The sequence below is a fragment of the Cryptomeria japonica genome, chromosome 10 (assembly GCF_030272615.1).
Source record: "Cryptomeria japonica chromosome 10, Sugi_1.0, whole genome shotgun sequence".
In the NCBI taxonomy this organism is placed as follows: Eukaryota; Viridiplantae; Streptophyta; class Pinopsida; order Cupressales; family Cupressaceae; genus Cryptomeria; species Cryptomeria japonica.
The window spans coordinates 502,588,702-502,606,975 of NC_081414.1; the positions used below are offsets into that span (position 1 = coordinate 502,588,702).

The 18,274-nt window shown below is 37.9% G+C and overlaps 1 protein-coding gene across 1 annotated transcript in view; it reads right to left on the reverse strand.

Annotated features, from left to right (window-relative positions):
- The window catches only part of LOC131039344 (gamma-tubulin complex component 4), a 154,976-nt gene that overhangs the window by 27,182 nt on the left and 109,520 nt on the right, over positions 1-18,274 (reverse strand). The window contains exon 13 of the mRNA XM_057972057.2: positions 15,774-15,862. Coding sequence (XP_057828040.2) covers positions 15,774-15,862 — 89 coding nt within the window. The remainder of the gene's footprint in view (positions 1-15,773; positions 15,863-18,274) is intronic.

The window sequence follows — 18,274 nt, forward strand, 5'->3', positions numbered from 1 at the left end:
CCCAAACACCACAAACCGTGAAGCAACATATTGGAATCCATGTGAAATATTGTACCAAGTAAATCAATACCCAGATCCCAAATGAAAATATAGAACCTACTATAGGAGATGTAGAAGAAGTATCTTAACCAATCACCATAAAGTAATCATCCATGTATGTAGAACATCAAGACAATGTGAAAATGAACTCCCACATGCCAAGAAACCAACACAAATGACCACCAAACCCTGCTGTCATAACTTGGACCAACAACATACGTGATGTCATCTAACCCAAGCAAATCATAATTATCCATCTCATACCTTATGTCCACTAATCTGTGAAGTGTCAAATAAAATGAAGTAACCCACCAACAAATATATCGCTGCCATATCATAAGATATTGGTGACATAACCAAAGATGAGCTACGAATGCCATTAACGCTCATCAAAGACAACTCTTGAGTGGCTGACCCACTACGACCGTCATTAAAAGAACCTTCATCATAATCGTGAAAATGATCAACAACTGAACTTTCTGAATCATAGCTCTTCTCCTATTCACACACAACAACATGATCTTCTTGTTTGGTTACCTCAAGAGGTTCTTTCTTTGCCTGCTCAACTTGTATACATTCTTCCCTTGGAAGAAATAAGGATCTAAAGTAGGTTTCCCTCTTCTGTCTTGTTTGCTCCATGCAATTGCAGCAATCTTTGACTTCTTGCAAGTGCTGTTTTGCTTGGGCAGCAAGTGCCTTGGCCGTCATTTTCTCTTTGTCTTCACGTATTGCACATGCCCTGTGACTTTTCCACGTCACCCATGTTAAGGTACAAAAAATCAGATCTTATGTGGTTCATATCCACATCAATGGAAGATAATATGTTTCTGTCACCATTATGGGTGAATGAAGACTCCATCCTATACACTGAAACTACCATAGGCCCGCCATCTAAATGCGCCTTCAACACAACCTTCTTACCATCAGCTATAAATTCCAACTCCATCCTCCTAAAATCCTGCATATACCTGCCAAGAGATTGTAACCACTGGATGCCCAACAATACATCAATCTCACCGAGACCTACAACATAGAAATCATCAGTCAAGGTGTAATCTCCCATTTGCATGTTAAGTTGTAGAACTCTCCTGGTGCACCTCATAAAAAATCTATCTGCTACTGTCACGCTGAAACTAGGAAAATCCTCTACCTGCAATCCACACCTAGCAACCAAACCCTCATCAATAAAATTGTGCATGGCACAACTATCAACAAGGCAAGTCACAAGTTGTCCCTTAATCACTCCCTTCAGGCGAATAGGATGATATCTAGGGACTCTTGAGAGAGAGAGACAATGATTACATTGGATGTGGCCAATGCATCTTTCGCTCCAAGCTCCACCTACGGAGTCTCCTACTCAAGCTCACCATCGTTGCCCTCGGAATTTGTATCCTAAATATGCTCATCATCCACATCTGAATAAACCTCAATGAGATGCGCCTTTCCTTTTCCAAGGCATCGATGTCTAGGCTACCAAGGCTCCTTACACGAGAAGCATAGCTTCTTCCTCCTCAACTCATTAAGTGTCTCCTAATCAATCTTGGGAGGGGGTGGTGCACTTTAGTGTTGTGTAGAAGACCTCTAAAGAGGCTTGGAGCCTTCGAAAAACTTCTTATTCTACTGATAAGAAGTAGGTGGTGGTGAAGTATCGAGGTCTAAGGTAGTCTGAAAAGCCTCCTGTAAAGTCCTAGGCTTAAGAGCCTTAAACAAGTCCCGTAACCTGTCATGTAAACCCTCAATGAATAACATCAACACAAGTCTATCAGGCATCTCTGGAACCATAACAGCAACGCATTCAAACTCATTAATGTAAGTTTCAACATGTCCAGTCTGTCATAGCAATGCTAAATCCTTGTAGTACAACTCAACATCCTTACGGTCAAATCTGGCAATCAACTGCTCAATAAACTCCCTGTAAGAATGAATGAGTCATTGGTTTTGGGTAGCCAAATCACGGTGCCACCAGTCATAAGGCACACCATCCAAATCTAGTATTGCAAAGAATAGCCTCGTGCTTAGGCACCGGCTTAAGCGAAAGGTAGATGTCAAGTTTGTGCACCCAGGCTCGTGCACTGATCTTCCCACTACCATCAAAGGAAGATAAAGTGAGCTTACTAGTAGCTCGCTTGAGGTCACCACTTTGCTATTGTCTAGGCCATCTATCACCCCTGGCCTTCAAATTGTCTTTGCGCTCCAAACAATACTGATGTAGAGGAAAAGCATCCCTAACATACTGTGGAAGGCATGCCCACTCATCACTAGCCGCCATGACAACATCCTGGAACTCAAAGCCCTCCTATGGGTCTACTGGTGGTGGCTCATCTCTAGGAGGAAAATGAGGTTACATGGGCCTGTTTGTTGTCCATGTTGATTTTAACACTTTCAGATTAATGTAAACTCAGAAAATCAGAATTTAATTACTAACTAAATTGATTAAACGGATAGGTTATAGTTTCCAGATTTAAGCATAGCCAAGAAAAGAGCAAAATAAGTACAAGACACAATTACCCTGGGAAAACCTCCTAGGAGGAAAAACCCAGCTAGAAAAGATCCTCAGATCTGATTATGGATTGAATGCATATGAAGGTTAAAACACTTATCTCAAGTACTTGAAGGTGATTGCACTTAGGACTGATAATGTCTTCCACAAGACTGCACTTTCATAAACATCAAATTGTCACATCTGCCCCCTTTAACAGCAATCAGGTTCAAACCCTAGATCTGCAATATTTGCATATGAAGTCTGCTCTTTTATGGACTGCAGCCTTAGCACTCAGTTCGCTCTCCACATTGATGAATTTCGCACCTTAACTAGCAGATGAAGTTCGCTTTAATGGCAGAGGTAATTCGCTGTAATGGCAGATACAATGTTGCTCCTTTAAGTTCGCATTAGGCAAGCACATATATTTCGCATGGAAAAACTGAATGAATGATTAATGATGTAAAGTTTGTGTTTATTTATATGTGGAGCAATAGTCTTAATCATGTCGGCTTGCCTTTATAAATTAAAGTCCTTTAATTTATTAACCGAAATGCATAAGGATAGGTTTGGCCCTATGTTGGCGTGTTAGCTTGTATGTATGTAGCGTGGGGTCTTCTTTAGATGCCGTGGGGTATAGGGTCCAGCCCTACACGTTGAGAAGGGGCTGGCCCCCTTGGGCGGATTCCAATGTTGCCCAAGGCAATTGGAACCCGCCATTCCCTAATTATAATCAACAGTCCATGTATGAGTCCTGTCATGCCTAGGAGAACCAAGAGCATTGTCTATCGATGAAGAAGCTCTACTACTCCCATGGCTACCTACAACTGAAACGGACCTATCAACCCTGTCATGTCTACCATGCCTATCCCTAGGCCGGTCCATATCCAATCTATCAAGAGTTCCACTTATCCACTCTAATGCTCATGCAATCTGAGGCTGTGTATTAGTGAGAGTTCTAAATAACTCTTGATCAGGGTCTTCTTGCTGAATCTATCTCTCCCTCTGCTAAGGACTCCTATTACCATCCTACATATCACCCATATCTGCACCAACTGGAGTATTCGTATCAAAATCTAATTCCACTTGTGCTCTCCTACAAGAATAATATATGTATGGTCCATTCCTTCCAAAAAACATAGGAATAATCACAACACTCTCAGGCTGGAAGGATCATAGCTCTGATACCACTGAAAGATCCCCAACAAAATGTTACCTAATTTTTCTGATTTTTGAAGTTTGTTGATTGAAGGTTTTGGGATAGTTCTCAAGTGTCTTTGTTTGAGTTTTAGATGCTAGTGATTGAACAAGGTTTTAACAAGAAACATATGCCAAATCAATAGTGCCTTTGAATCTGATTGGTAAAAATATAATGATCTGATATAAATTTTTGAGTTCTAAATTTTCTAAGATGGCAACATACAAATTCAGATTAACAATTAGGAAACACCAATTTGCAAGATGTAATCATACCCAAAGCCACTCTAGTCCTTTGGTAGAATTTTATTGATGGAACCACAAAGAATTACAAGAAAATCTGTGCCAAACTGTTCCAAAATGTCTGATTCTGAAAGTTGTGCCCAAAACGCTTATTGGAAAGCCAAACCCTAACTCCTAGTGGTCCGACTGCTGCTCCAACTATGGCATTTTCTTTAGAAATTGCTGATCTGCTAGTAAATGATTGGTTCTAATCTGATTTTATGATCTGATCTGATCTGCCCTGAGAACCTAACGTCCAGCTAGGGTTTGATGGCAATAACACAAAGGAGGTGGCAGCTAGCTGAAGTTGCTGATAAATGCTATTAATTGGTGCGCAAGCAACCTAGATCTACAATCTGATTCCTTTAATCTGCCCTTCGAAATCAAATTGATAACATTCAGAATTAATAGTAGAAAGGAAAGAGACAGCCTGGTGCATTTTTGAGTCAAGCGACGAATCTTGTTGATCACCCAACAGTGCGCCACGTGGTAGGAGATCCTCAGCATGTTCAGGAGGTCGCAACTGATGGTGCAGCATCCCACTTGCATTTGGCGTGTATAAATCAGCGTCATATTCAGCAGCGAGCTGTACCGGCTGAAAATCAGACCTGAACTTGAACTCAAGAACATGGGGTGCTTGGCCTATCGGTGCATCTCCATGTTGCATAAACCATGCCACCTTGTGCATTTCTGTCAGCATATCCTCAAATACTAAGGCCTCCTAGATAGCTTGATCTTCAAAAACTTCCCCAATTTGTTCCTGGAATACAATCTCCATCTGTGCAGCTTCCTCAAACTGTTCTACAGTCATTAGCTATTCTACAGGGCTCACTTGACCATCCTCTTTACCATTTTCTTCCTAAGGTATAAGGCATGCAAGGCAATCCATTGCCATACTCTGATCGGTGGATTCATCCGAGCCAGCCTCTTGCAATTCATTCCTTTCATCCTCAAATATTGTGGTGTTGCAGTGGTCTTGCATTCTCCTATACTCATCAGCAGCGAGGTACACACTCCACCCTTTGTGATGCATTCATCCGATGACCCTAGTACTTCATACTGATATCTAACTTGATTAACAACCTCCAGACATAGCGAACAAGTGAATTCGGAATGAGGAGCATTATGGATCCTACACCACCAAAGTGACAACACACTTTCCGAAACATATCTCCTCATTGAGACCAAATTGGTTCTCAATCAAACCCCTAAATCAAGTAAATTTTTCATTGCATTGCGGGTGATTGGAACTATCTGGCTCTATGAATAATTCTAGCTTGGGGATATCCCAAAAAAAGATCTTTCCTTACGCCGCTAGCTCCACTCTTGACAAAAAAGCCAAACAGTTCAGCTCATCATGTCCAGTTGTGCTATGGATTTTGCAATGTCCCACAGAACCAAATTCAAACAAGCACCCGGGATACAACTGTGTAATCAATCTCTCATGAAGTTGGAAAATGTCAACCTAGGGACCATTTCTATGAAGTGGTTGCTCCCACATTTTGACTCTAAAATTTATGTTTTTCAGATTTTCTACATTTTGGGTATTTTATGGTTTTTCTATTTTTTGGATTTTTAAATATAGAAGAGATCAAACATATCTCAAATATAGTCTTAAAAAGGGCATACTAGACTCAGCTTGCAACAAATTCATAGCGCGGCTATCCTTCCAGCGCCAATTCTATTGATGGCGAAAATCTGCACTTTCTATCAATGTAGAATAAAATACTGAATGTATCCTATCCTCTCTTCAATAAGGAAGACCTCTAATGCTATTCGGATTGATCATAGGAGATAACCTCAATGTTCAACTATCAGGTCTAGACTTGCTTAAGATAACTCGGTGTTGATGTGTTTTGTTGGTGATCACGAGCAGACTTATGCATCTGACAAGCAGGTCTGCATCCGATATAGCAATCTCGCAATGTCTCACTTCTCAAATTGAGTGAAATAAATAGCAAAGGGACAGGATTTAGAGATCCTAAGGACAATGACAGTAACGGTTGGAATTGTAGGTACATAGATTTGGAATAAAACTAGTTCAAGCTTAGCCAGAGATAAACTCACAACTCTACAGGAATAGTGCAAGCTTCGAGGGAAATAAAAGGATTTTCAGACTATGAATATTCATTTAGATACCGAATTTTGCAACAATCTAAAACAAACATTCACAGTTGAACTAAGAGCAACAGTAGACGCGGACTAACCATGCACAGGGACTTACAATCAATAAGCCTCCAACGGTATGAACTTGAAATCAAATCAAATACCCTCACACTTCACCATTAAGATCACTGAACTTCAGCTAGCTTGATGAAAAGAAACCATGCAAAAATATTAGGGCAAATAGCAAAACACCATGCTTCAATGCTTTATTCATTTGTCCTAACTGCTATTACAACAATTCTTGTCCAACAATCCCTACTCTATTCTACTTCTACTTCTAACTACTGCTAATTCTAACCTGCTAGCATCTAAAATTCTAACTATCTAACCTTTCTCCTTCTAACCTCTACAATGAGAGAGGCTCTGGCCTTTTATAGATTTTACATTTTGAATCAATGGTCAAGATTCCATTCATCCAATGGCTCAGATCTGTCTTCTAGAAAACTTGACAACTTTTTGGTTAATAATCTCAACAACCATCAACCACTTTTTCAGCTACTTTCAACTATTTTCAAATAAGCTCACTAGAAGACAAAAAATCACAGAGCTCAAGGCATAAAAAGTTAAATTTGGTAGTTGGGAAATAACTAACTTGTGGCCCCTTTTTGAATTGCATTATATAGGGCCAAAAGTAGTCATTTTACAATAAAGCAATTGTTATTACAATAAATAGAAATTATGTCATTCCCAGCTGTTCATTTTCTGTTTCTGCATGCTCCTGTAGCATGTTGTGCCTGCCCCTGTCACTGTTTTCCAGAGTTTTGGAAATGGTACCAATTGGCCCTATAGCACACCACTCTGTAACTCTTTCTTCAATCTTACACCCTGACTTTCAACTTGTTGCCATGCTGATGGTGGTAGTGGCCTTTTCTCATCCAACCCCATCTTACTTTGTCTTCGGCTCTACTCATTGACATCTTCAAGTTGCTGACATGGAATTCATCCTCCTTTATCATGATGATCCTTCTAGCATATTTAGGCAATGCCATGGACCCTTGGCTTCCCCAAATGATCCCTTCCTCTATTGCTGCTTTGGATTGTAGTGTTGCAAAGCCTCCAATTGTCCTAGGTGTCTCCCACATGACCTCCGTTGAGTCCTCCATCCTACATGAACAAGCAGGTCAAAGATCAACGATCATTTCCTCTAGTCATTCATTCACTATTCATTGAAGATTTGTCCTTTACAATGCTTGCTATCACTCACTCTTTCACTCATTCCCCGAAGGAACTCAAATTGATTACCCCCTTTGTGATTCAACATTTGAACATTACTTTGCAGTCGCATCTATGAGGATCTTTTGGCTTTGAGGAAGTGCTTCGGGAAGAGCCAAGGATCAAGCTTGGCATAAGGAAATCCCATTGGAACATCACCGAATTTTGGCACGAAATGAGAAAGTTTCGCTTTTTCGTCAGCCTTGGAAGAATCATTGGAATAAGGCATATTCCCACCTTTATGAAAACACCGAAGTTTGGAAAGCTTGGATGAATTCAGCCTAAACTTCGGCCTAAACCTCACCTTTGGAATGCCAAAAGTTCTGCAAACACCGACTTCTCTCATCTTTTGGTGAACTCCGGCCTTTTCAAGGGGATTGGGAAAAGGAATAATCTGACTTTCTAGTTACTAAAGCTAAACTTGAAGAGGTTTAGGATGAATTTCGGCATTTTCTTAGGCATTTGGGAGCACTTTTAGGGACAAGTTTATTCCCTATGTCAGTGAAAATACCGAACTTTGGTCTGAAGTTCAGGTTTCAAGGAACATTAAACTTGCTTGTTATCACTCTCCTTGGCCTCTAGCCCTCTAGGCACATAGGTTTGATGTTGTACATCATCTCTCTTTGCATGCAACCTTGCTATCAATGTTTATGACTGCAAAAATCTGATCCTACAAGCAAACTTGAGACAAACGTCGGTGGTAGGGAGGCCAAAAGGATTAAGGCCTATTCCTTATGGTTTCCCTTGCATCAAGTTGGGTTCTTGAATGACCTTATTTTCTTTCTTACTCTATGGCCTAAATCTTTCATGTTTCAGTTTCACCCTATCCCCATGCTTGGACTTGATTGTCTAACACATTTGCATATTCCTAAACCCTCTCTCTCTCAGAAGGACAGAAATGCCAGCAAGGCAAAGAGGAAAGGGGTCCCTGTCAGAGACGGGGAGTGTGTGCACATCACAGCACTTTGCAGGAAACCAATAAACAAAACAATGTTTGAGGATAAACCTCTCCTCAAATAAGGAGGGAAAGCTCCTTAAGATCTAAACAAACTTGAAACCAAGACAAACTCACCATAGACTAAAACTATAGACAACATATACAAGTATATACACGATACAAGATTCATGAAGGGGGATTTGCATAAATGAAAAGTATTAGGTCCCTGTGTTTTTGCCTCAGACGAATACGCTGGACCTTTCAAAACTTGTGCCTTGCAAATAATATTTTTAGATAGTAAATGATGAAAAAACCAATTTAAACATGCCCAATTGACACTGTTAGGCTGGCCAAAACAGACATCAGGAATTCAAAACAAGACTGTGATAGGAGTACAACACAATTTTAAGGAATTAATAGCTAAAGTGCTTTAAACGTCACAACTTAGGTAGACAAATTTCATTAATACATAGCTTGACTCGGTACAATCAGCTTTAAATATACTTGATGGCATTACAAACACGTTCAAAATAAGTCAGCTTGTACAACAATTTCTGCATCATAAGCATAGCATCAACTACCATTATTAATATCTTGTGCCCAAGGTGCCTATTTATAAGTTACAATGAATTAATCCTATGAATTTGAGAATAATAAATAAATGCACCCAAAAGAAATGGTTTAATGTAAAATCCCCAAACATTTTTTCTACTGTTTTTTGGAATTTTTTCTGAATGAGCATTTATTCAAACAGTTTGCACACATATGTGAATAAAAGGTATCCGGTTTAATAAGTTCCTTTATTACAGAATATTCAAGTCCTCACTCAGCATTCCTTCATTAACAATGATATTTCTTAGAATTATAATTAACATAATCAATTGAAACACAGAATTTTCTGTTATAATAATTTTATTAGAGACTTTATAAGATGAGCAGGTTTACAATACATATTAGAACTTCTAACCTTTCTAAGCAGCAATACATGTATTTTGGAATGTGTAAGATGTTGTTAATCCAGTAGATTGGTGACTCTGAGTTACCACGTCTATGCATTAAGCATCCATCCAGATTTCAAACCTAACTTAGAGAATGCTCCCAACAATATGTAAATGCTTCAGATAGTTACAAGTCGGCCTGTTAAAACAATGTGACAACAGCGCACAAAATATAGCAGATCATCAATACCAGCATTGAAGTCTTGAGATGTCTAGAAATCCACATCTAAGCATAACTATGTCACCAAGCTCCCACGTTCCTATAGCAGCAGTCCACAACTCCAAATGCCATCAATCGCCCAACAATGAACCTATTCAACTCCCAGATTGCAATGATTTCAAAGAAGGAAAGGGGACGACTAGCTTAACAAATAGAAAAGCCTCCACATGCCTCAAATAAATGCACGCTTTGTCTGCTAAGTCTCATGCCTCTGCATTTGGTGAGTCGACTCCAGATTGCAGTCAAAAGCAAGTATTAAATATGAAATGGTCATGCCACAATCAAATCAAATCTCTAAGCTTCGTGCGGGACTTAGACAACATGTAAACTGCACCAACACCTCCCATAATTTCCACCAATTGGACGTCTTATATAGAGCAATATCTTAGTTGATTCGGCAAAGAAAACTCACACCTAACATAAGCTCTTTCTCAATTTACTCACACCTTTTCAGTGAATGCTTCTTTTTTTGTTAATTTCTCACTCCCCCCTCCATGTCACCTTCAATTGAACACAGCTGAGTGACTTAATTTATTTGCTATTTATTTTCTTTTCTTTTCCCTTTCTTAAACTCATGCCTGCTTTAAAGGGCACCAACCCTCCTAAAAAAGCCCTTTCAAATTAACTGAAACTGAAAAACCTCCTTTCTACATAACCTGCAATCTTTTATGCGCAAGCTAAAAGAAACTCTGACTGAATGTTACTACATTAACCACAGAGGATCTTTCACCAATGTGGTCAATCTTCTCTGAGAGGGTTTCCATCCTCAAGAAGGCTGAGATGAACCAGGTTCAATCTCACAAACCATCAAGGGTTTCACCAGAGAGAAATGACATAATCTACATAATGTAAATGAGCCCCTGAATTGCCTTTGATATCTTTTCCTGCCAAACTTTATGGAAAGAACAATTTTATATTCACCTTTTTAATTAAAACTCCATTTTAACTCCAAAAGACCATTTTACCAAAATAGTAATCATTTTGATGTGCAAGGTCCTTGTTTTATGCATCCATAATTTAAAACATTTCATCCTCTTTCCAACAAGTTATAACACTAAGGCACTTTTAAAATAATATAAATAATACTAAGCAACCTTAATAAAATAATTAAATTTAAGCAATTTGCAGAAACTGCTAGAAAGCATCGAAATCAAAATATGACTGCACTAGAGTGATGCCGATGATAAAAAATGAGAATTGGGGCTGACTGGGTGACTTACTATAAATAGATGCTCTATCCAAGAATCTTGGAGAACACAATAGAAGCTGGAATTCACTACAGAATGTGGCTCAGTGTCCCCAAAATTAGCCAAGCTCACAGGCAACATCAAATAACCCCTATGACATGGTTGGCACTCACCAGAAGGTGAAAGCTAATCGCAAAGCTAGAGAACCCAAAAATGGGGACATTACATTTGAAGCAACCATTCTAAATGCTGTGAAGAAAGTGGAAAGAAAGAAACTTTAAAGAAAACCTATTCTAAAACAACTAATAAAATACAGACTGATAAAGATAGCCCCTAATCCACTACTTGGAAATATAACACTAGAAATAGCCACTAGGAAAAACAAAAATTTGCACATGAACAACCTCCATGATTTTGAAACACTTTTTGTGCTAAAACTAGTGAATCCTACAAGCAATTAAAAATCCCTTGCTTGATGATATCTAAATACTTGAATACTTGAATCAGATATATATTTCAGTTTTGAAAACACTTGGATCTAAAGATGAAACTACAAAATAACAAAAAGATGGAAACCCTATCACAAAACTTGGTAAAACCACCCATAGACACACAAGAAGTTATCCTTAAAAGATGCAATGATACTTTGAAAATGACAAGTAATTGCCCTGAAACCCTACGAGTTTTTCCTTGAATTTGCATCCCAAATCAAGACCCTATTACTGCAAAATTGTGTTCAAAATCTAATGAGAATCAATGGGTAACAATCATGAATCTAGAACATTCACAAAATCCTGGGAATTCATATGGTGTGCTTACAATGCTAGGAGTACTATATGACTTTTCTTCCTTCTAAATAATGATCTGATCTGTACAAAAATATTGATATACGTTCTGCAATGAAGACATGAGAAGTGTGACAATCGCCTTCTCTTTTGCTTGGAAATGAAGACACAGGAAGTGTAAAAGTTGCCTTCTCTTTGGCATGAAAATTTGCTGATACAACGAAAAAACATGTTTTGCTATCTATAGTTAAAAAAAACCTGCATATTGCAAAACCCTTTCCACTTCTAATGCATTATTTCATCCCATCCTTGCTAAGGTGCCCAAAGTAAAAATGTTTGCTACTTTAAAGACCCAGATGCTGCCATGAAAACACTACTTTTTAACATACAAGAAAGCCCAATACTCAAGTCTGCCACTGGAAACAACACAAATGCACTTGTCTCCCTTACACTGACTTTAAAACATAGAGGCATGCTTTAAAACACTTCAAACATGTCTTACAAGTGCTGAGAAAAGATATCAGATGGTTGAACCAGACATAAAGTGTGCCAAAGTCACTTGGGAAGAGTTTTTGTTTGACTTAACTATGTTTAGATGATGGGAAGAAGTTTGTATCAGCTAAGCCAAGCATGGCAGACTACCACCATATTAGCAACTTTTGGCAGAGATGTGCTATGGCAAAACCATAGCACCTTATGTGAGGCAGAACATTGTTTGCTTACTGCCACTTCTGCAAATCTGGGTGGATGTTGTAAGCACTTAAACATCTTTTCCTTTTGGCATAGATTCTATTCAGCTAAGCCTGAAGTGGAAATTTGTCATCACTCTGCCAACTTCGACAGAATTATGGTTGGAGCTTCACAATAAAGTCACCACTTTTCCTTCACTTTTTTCAATAGATGGTGGAAAATTTTGATGGTTGGACCATTGGAAAAAGGCATCATCCTTTAAGTTGGGCACAGTTTTCATTCACATTTGCCACTTCTTATCTTGACAGAGATTTCCCATGGTTAGGCTACTTAAAAAGTGTGCCTGTCATGTCCCCATCCTTGACCCAATAATCAGATTAACAATTATACATAATACTAATAGCTACTGTATATTTATAAATATCATAGCATAGAGACAAGCCTCTAAGTGAAACATAGAAGAAAAAGGTAAACTCAATAATTATTTAGGAGGAAGGTCCCCAACTATATTTGCTATGCAATGGGGCAAACACATAGTGGCAGACCAAATCTGACACATGTCAGATTTGTCTGCCTTTGCAACAACTAAATAAGATTAAAGACAGTAATTAGAGTCTGAGATATTGCTTAAAGGAAACAATTACGGTGATAGTGATCATTGGTAGTGATCACAATTGGAAGCAATGCCTTATGTAACAGAGATTAATTGAAAATAAAGACGTAAGTATATTAAGACAGCAAAGCATACTGAATGAAGGGACGTATTAAGGGAGGCAACGAATAGAATGAATTAATGCAGTAATTATAATAATTATTATCACTGGTGTACAGACGACACGAATAAGATACTAAAGGCAACGATTATAATCACAAGCAACCACTACTAAGGCAGATCGAATAAGATAACATATGCGCTTATCATAAGATAGAGATTGGTTAAGGGTAATCAATAACTAAATTAGTAATGAAGTGGTGTGTTAACATAAGACATCTCTTGGCAGCAAAACTTATCAGTCCCACGTAGATACAAGAGACATTCATAATCATCCCAAGAGACATGGGGAAGTGGCAGAAAAAAGATCACGGCACTGGGTAGAAACTGGTTGCATATTAACACGACTTAGACCAGAGAAAGCACATCCGGTGTTGCAAGTATATATCTCCAGATCGGAACAGCAACTAATCACTCAGGGTGATATCAGCGTATTTATAATTATATATATATATATACTGACATACCAGATATAACAAAGACATAAGTGGACATCAACATCACACTTATCAATCCCTCTACATCAATTTGGGGGAAAGAGGAAGGTTTGTCAGTCTTACCACAGATTTGTTGTATACTCATATCAGAATATCAGAAAGGGGCTCATATTTCTGTATATATATATTGCAGATCCAGATAATATAACTTCACAAACTATTAGGGGTTACATCATAAATTGCATCATAATAATCATTGTTGCAAGTGTCTACTTTCATGCCACAGATAGCAACATATCACTGTAAGTGATATAATCATATACCTCTGCAGATTCATAAGAGCATATAAGGAACAGCAGACCATCACATCGTTCTAAGCGATATCTGGAATCATTATTGCACACATTTAAGGGCCAAAATTAGACAGCAAGAATAACATCATTGCAAGTGTATCAGACAGAGCTTTACATCAAGTGAACTCAGGCAGACAATAAAGGTCTTCTTTGCATATGCATCAATTTTTCATATCGGAGACAGCAAGTTAATCTTATCATTATTATATTGAGTAGACCAAATCTTCTTGCATATGTTTTAAGCCATCAAGATAAGTTCCATCTTCCAATATTATCCTTAGCATTATGATTTAAATATTATAGTAAAATGTTTTTAGAGTCTATCAAATTATATTTATAAATATATCACAATTCTCACTTCAAGTTAGAATTGTTGTTTCAGGACTAAATCAAAGTAAATCCCAATCGGGGACATTACAGTGCCAAAGTCTGTATGGGTGGAATTCAAGTTCACTTTAGCCAGTCTTCAAGACCCAGGGGAAACTTTCATAAGTGTTAGTCATCTTTAGTCAATGCTGAGCAGAACTTGTTATGGCCTAAGCCAGTATTTAGAGTTTGAGTAGAATTACCATGTGGTTAAGCCAACATGAATGTGCATCCAACACTTTGAACCGGCCCTGTCACATTCATTTAGATCTCTGGTGGAAAATTGTGTTGTCTTAGCCCTTTGTTTGCTAGGTGGAACTTTTATTGGCATTGCCAAGGTAGAACTCTGATAGTACTTAGCCAACTTCTTGCTGCTCCACTCTCGTTTCTGCTGTTCATGCTTTTTTATTAATCTGGAAGTATGCCATTAAAAAATTCTGGTTGTAAATTTTAATCATTATTTCATTTGCAAACAGCTGCAGCCTCAATCAACCTGTGACAATCAATAGTTGAAAACAAGACCATGACACAACAAATTTAAAACTGACTGGATAAACCATAACTTGAATAGGGTTTACACATATTGACACACAATCACGGCAACAAATGGGAAAAGGTAAGTACAAATATTGAGTTTTATATGGGTGCAATAGGTTGTAGTTCACTGCCACAAAATCTTTGTATAACTAAACCATGCTAGGTCATAGAGTTCACTAGTTGCAAGTGAGAATGCTCTATTGGTGTTCGGAAGGCCCTTATGCAGGGAGCACCCTTGTACAACTGATATGAAAGTGGATTCTCCATGAAGAGTTTCTCCGAGGCATACAATTTGTGTTAATCCCTTTTCATGTGATGTTTCTTCACTTGTTAATGTTATTTTCTTGCAAGTTTGCTAGCAATCCATAGCACAATTAGATAAGATCTAGCTGTGCATAAGGATAATCAGCTATTTCCAAGCATAGGTCTTGTGTCTCTCAACACTTAGTCGTTAGAATTAATCCAGCATAAACACTCTTGCTTGCACTACAATTTTGCGAATTGTTTAAGCATCCACCTGAATGGTAGCATATTTTGGAGTATTGAGTTAAAAGATGTGCTTAATGTAAGCATATAGGTGGAAATATTAACATTTGAAAAGGATTTATGGTGTTTAGGAATCAGCCATAGTTATTATACTTACATCTTAGTTTGAAGACTTTATATTTGTTGTTCAAATAAGTATATAACTTGAGGCCAAAAGGTTTTGTAAGGAAGTCCATATTAATCAGGTTTTCAATTGAATACCTATGAAGCTTATGGAGCACTCTGAAAACCTGATTTTAGTATCAATTAAGCTAAAGAGAAGGAATAAAATATCCAAATGTCACTGTCAACCAATAAGCAACCACCTAAGCCTTTTCAAAAGCATGTGAATAAGAAAAATTGTACGATGATTATTGAACAATAAGATAGTCTAATAAAGACCTAAGATATGGAAAAAACAAACTAATAAAGATCTGCTTTTCTCTATTGTTAATAGTTTTTCCTTCGAATTTACTAGTGCCATCTTTACTGTCAGATAGTTTAGACCATAGTGCCAGGTTTGCTTTATAACAGCTGTCAGAGTTTGTTTAAGGAAATTGCAAGCATAAAAGAGGGAAAAAGCATGCGCACTCTTGGTGATATTTTGTAAGTTCAGTAAAATCCTTGGAAGTTTCAACACGTTCTTGCAAAAGATTCCACTGAGATTCAATTACATCAACCTGCCATCATCAAACTGGTTAATTTCATCAGGTCAATGTTCCTTCGCTGCGGAGTGGTAGATTCACTTTCTTTGGAATAAAAAAGACATATTTCATATATAAATGAATATGATATGCAGGTAAACTGACACATAAAAATAATTGATTAATCTATGGTTCATATACTGAAAATCGAAAAATAATAAGAGGTTGCATATATTATGATTGGTTCAATTATAACATATACATCAGGTATATTTAAGAAATAGTAGAATATGAGATGACAAATGAAACAGAAATATTTAAGTACAGTATATACTAGGAATGTACAGGAATTGTACTCAGTAATTTGATTGCCTCGAAAATAACTTTAAACTGATTACATAATTAAGCTGTACGGACATCAACCATTAGTATACCATACTTGAACAGTGCTTGCAATGATTGTCTGAAAGCTAAATATGTTGTAATGTCCCCTACCTGATTAACATAATTAATCTATTTCAATATACTCTAATTGATTGAGAGACTAATCATGAAGCCAATCATTGGTATTCTTCAAGTTATTAGTTTTTAACAACTGCTTATTTATTTTCCTCATTAGATGATTAATTTCATTATTCATAATTCTCAATATAGATATCAGATCCTGCTACTACTTCAGTTTTAAGGGAGAAGGGTTTATGTATGTTACCAAAGCGCTTAGAGACCAAACACAATAGGTTCCCTCAAAGTTTACAGATCCAAGCACTTACCTATCTTGGGTCTATACCCTCAAGGCTTATGGGTCGCTGATCCCCACCCTATCTTGGGACTTAACCTATTGCTTGGATTTAGACTGCCCCTCTTTGGAACATCTCATTCCCATCTTCTTAAATACTGACAGTAATAACTTGATTCAAACTATAAGTATATTAACTTCTCATGTATTATGAATATATATGAAATTAAGTATGATTGTCATACATATTGCAGTCTATATTAATATTTGTGAGATTTTGCCAAGATCTAGAGGCAATGGAAAGCACAAAATAGAGAGACAAAATATAGGACAAGAATAAACTGTATTCTCATCAATAGATAAAAAAGATTGTTACATACAATGTAAATGAGCCTGCTTATATAGGCAAGGCAATATGGATATGTGAGCACACAAACATGACATGTGGCTCAATAAGAAACAAGGGTAGGTAGGAAATAGGTGTGGTAGGTAGGAGAAACAATAAAATATTCCACATAAGGTGGATCACCCACCAAAGGTGGAATGTAACAACAAGACCACAAAAGGTGGAAATTCTCCTACACGCACTATCCCAATGTGGCACAAATACCCAAGTGTCTCATACCCAAACTACTATGAAATGCTTTATCCTAAGTAAACTTAAGTAAGGTGTAATAATATCCAAGATGAATAATTATTTACACCAACACCCCCCCTTAAGTGCAACTTAGGGGAATGCGCTTAAGCCTACAATACAACTAAGCAATGCAAGATGGGTCCCAGCTACGAGGCCATGTTAGGTACCCATGTACAAATGCAAATGCATGCAAAACAATGCAATGAAATCTCTCACAAAACGGGGAAAGAGAGAAAAACCCAATGGGAAAAAACCCTCCCTCAAAAGAGAGATGAAAACTATACAAGAGAACTCTCATAGAAGTATGTGAGGAACAAAACCCCATGTGAGGAACAAGTCCCCCCCATATGAGAGAAGAGGAGAAGCTAGGAAGCCCCCCCTCAATGTAGAATCTACACCAATGATAGAAGCTCGAGAATGAATGAAGAAACTGCTCCAAGAACGTCGAACAACATTCCTCCCCTTAAGAAGAAACAAAACCAAAGGTGGATCCATGAAGTCTCCCCAATCATGAAGGGAAGATGTAGGAAAAAAACTCATGATGAAAGGAATCTTTGAAAACTGGTCAAGTGTCTCCATGTCGATGCTGAAAGATACCCCCTCCAAAGGTGGTAAACTGCTCCACACTGCTGAAAAAGGTACTCCAAGATCTAGTGAAGATGAATGTAGAACAAGTCCCAAAGACTCACATGTCTCCTCAAAGGATAAAGAGACCTCCTCCAACTGTTGTACATAAGAATCCACAATCATGTCAACATCGAAAGAATGATCATGTAGAGAATGAACAAGAGGGTCAGAGTGTTCCCTCGCAACAATCGAAGAAGGATCATCTTCATCAAAGAGAAGATGAATATCATCAGTGATGTCTCCCAAATCTGCAATGTAGGATTCCACAAACAAACCTGCAATGTCTGTCAAGTACTCATCCCAATGAACTGAAGCTGGAAGACATGAAAAATCCTGCTGCACTGAATCACATGAAGGCAAAACTGTCGCACTATCTACATCATCAGGTGCAATAGGTGATGCGATATCAATAGGAGGAGATGAAACACAAGGCTCAAGAACGGGGTCA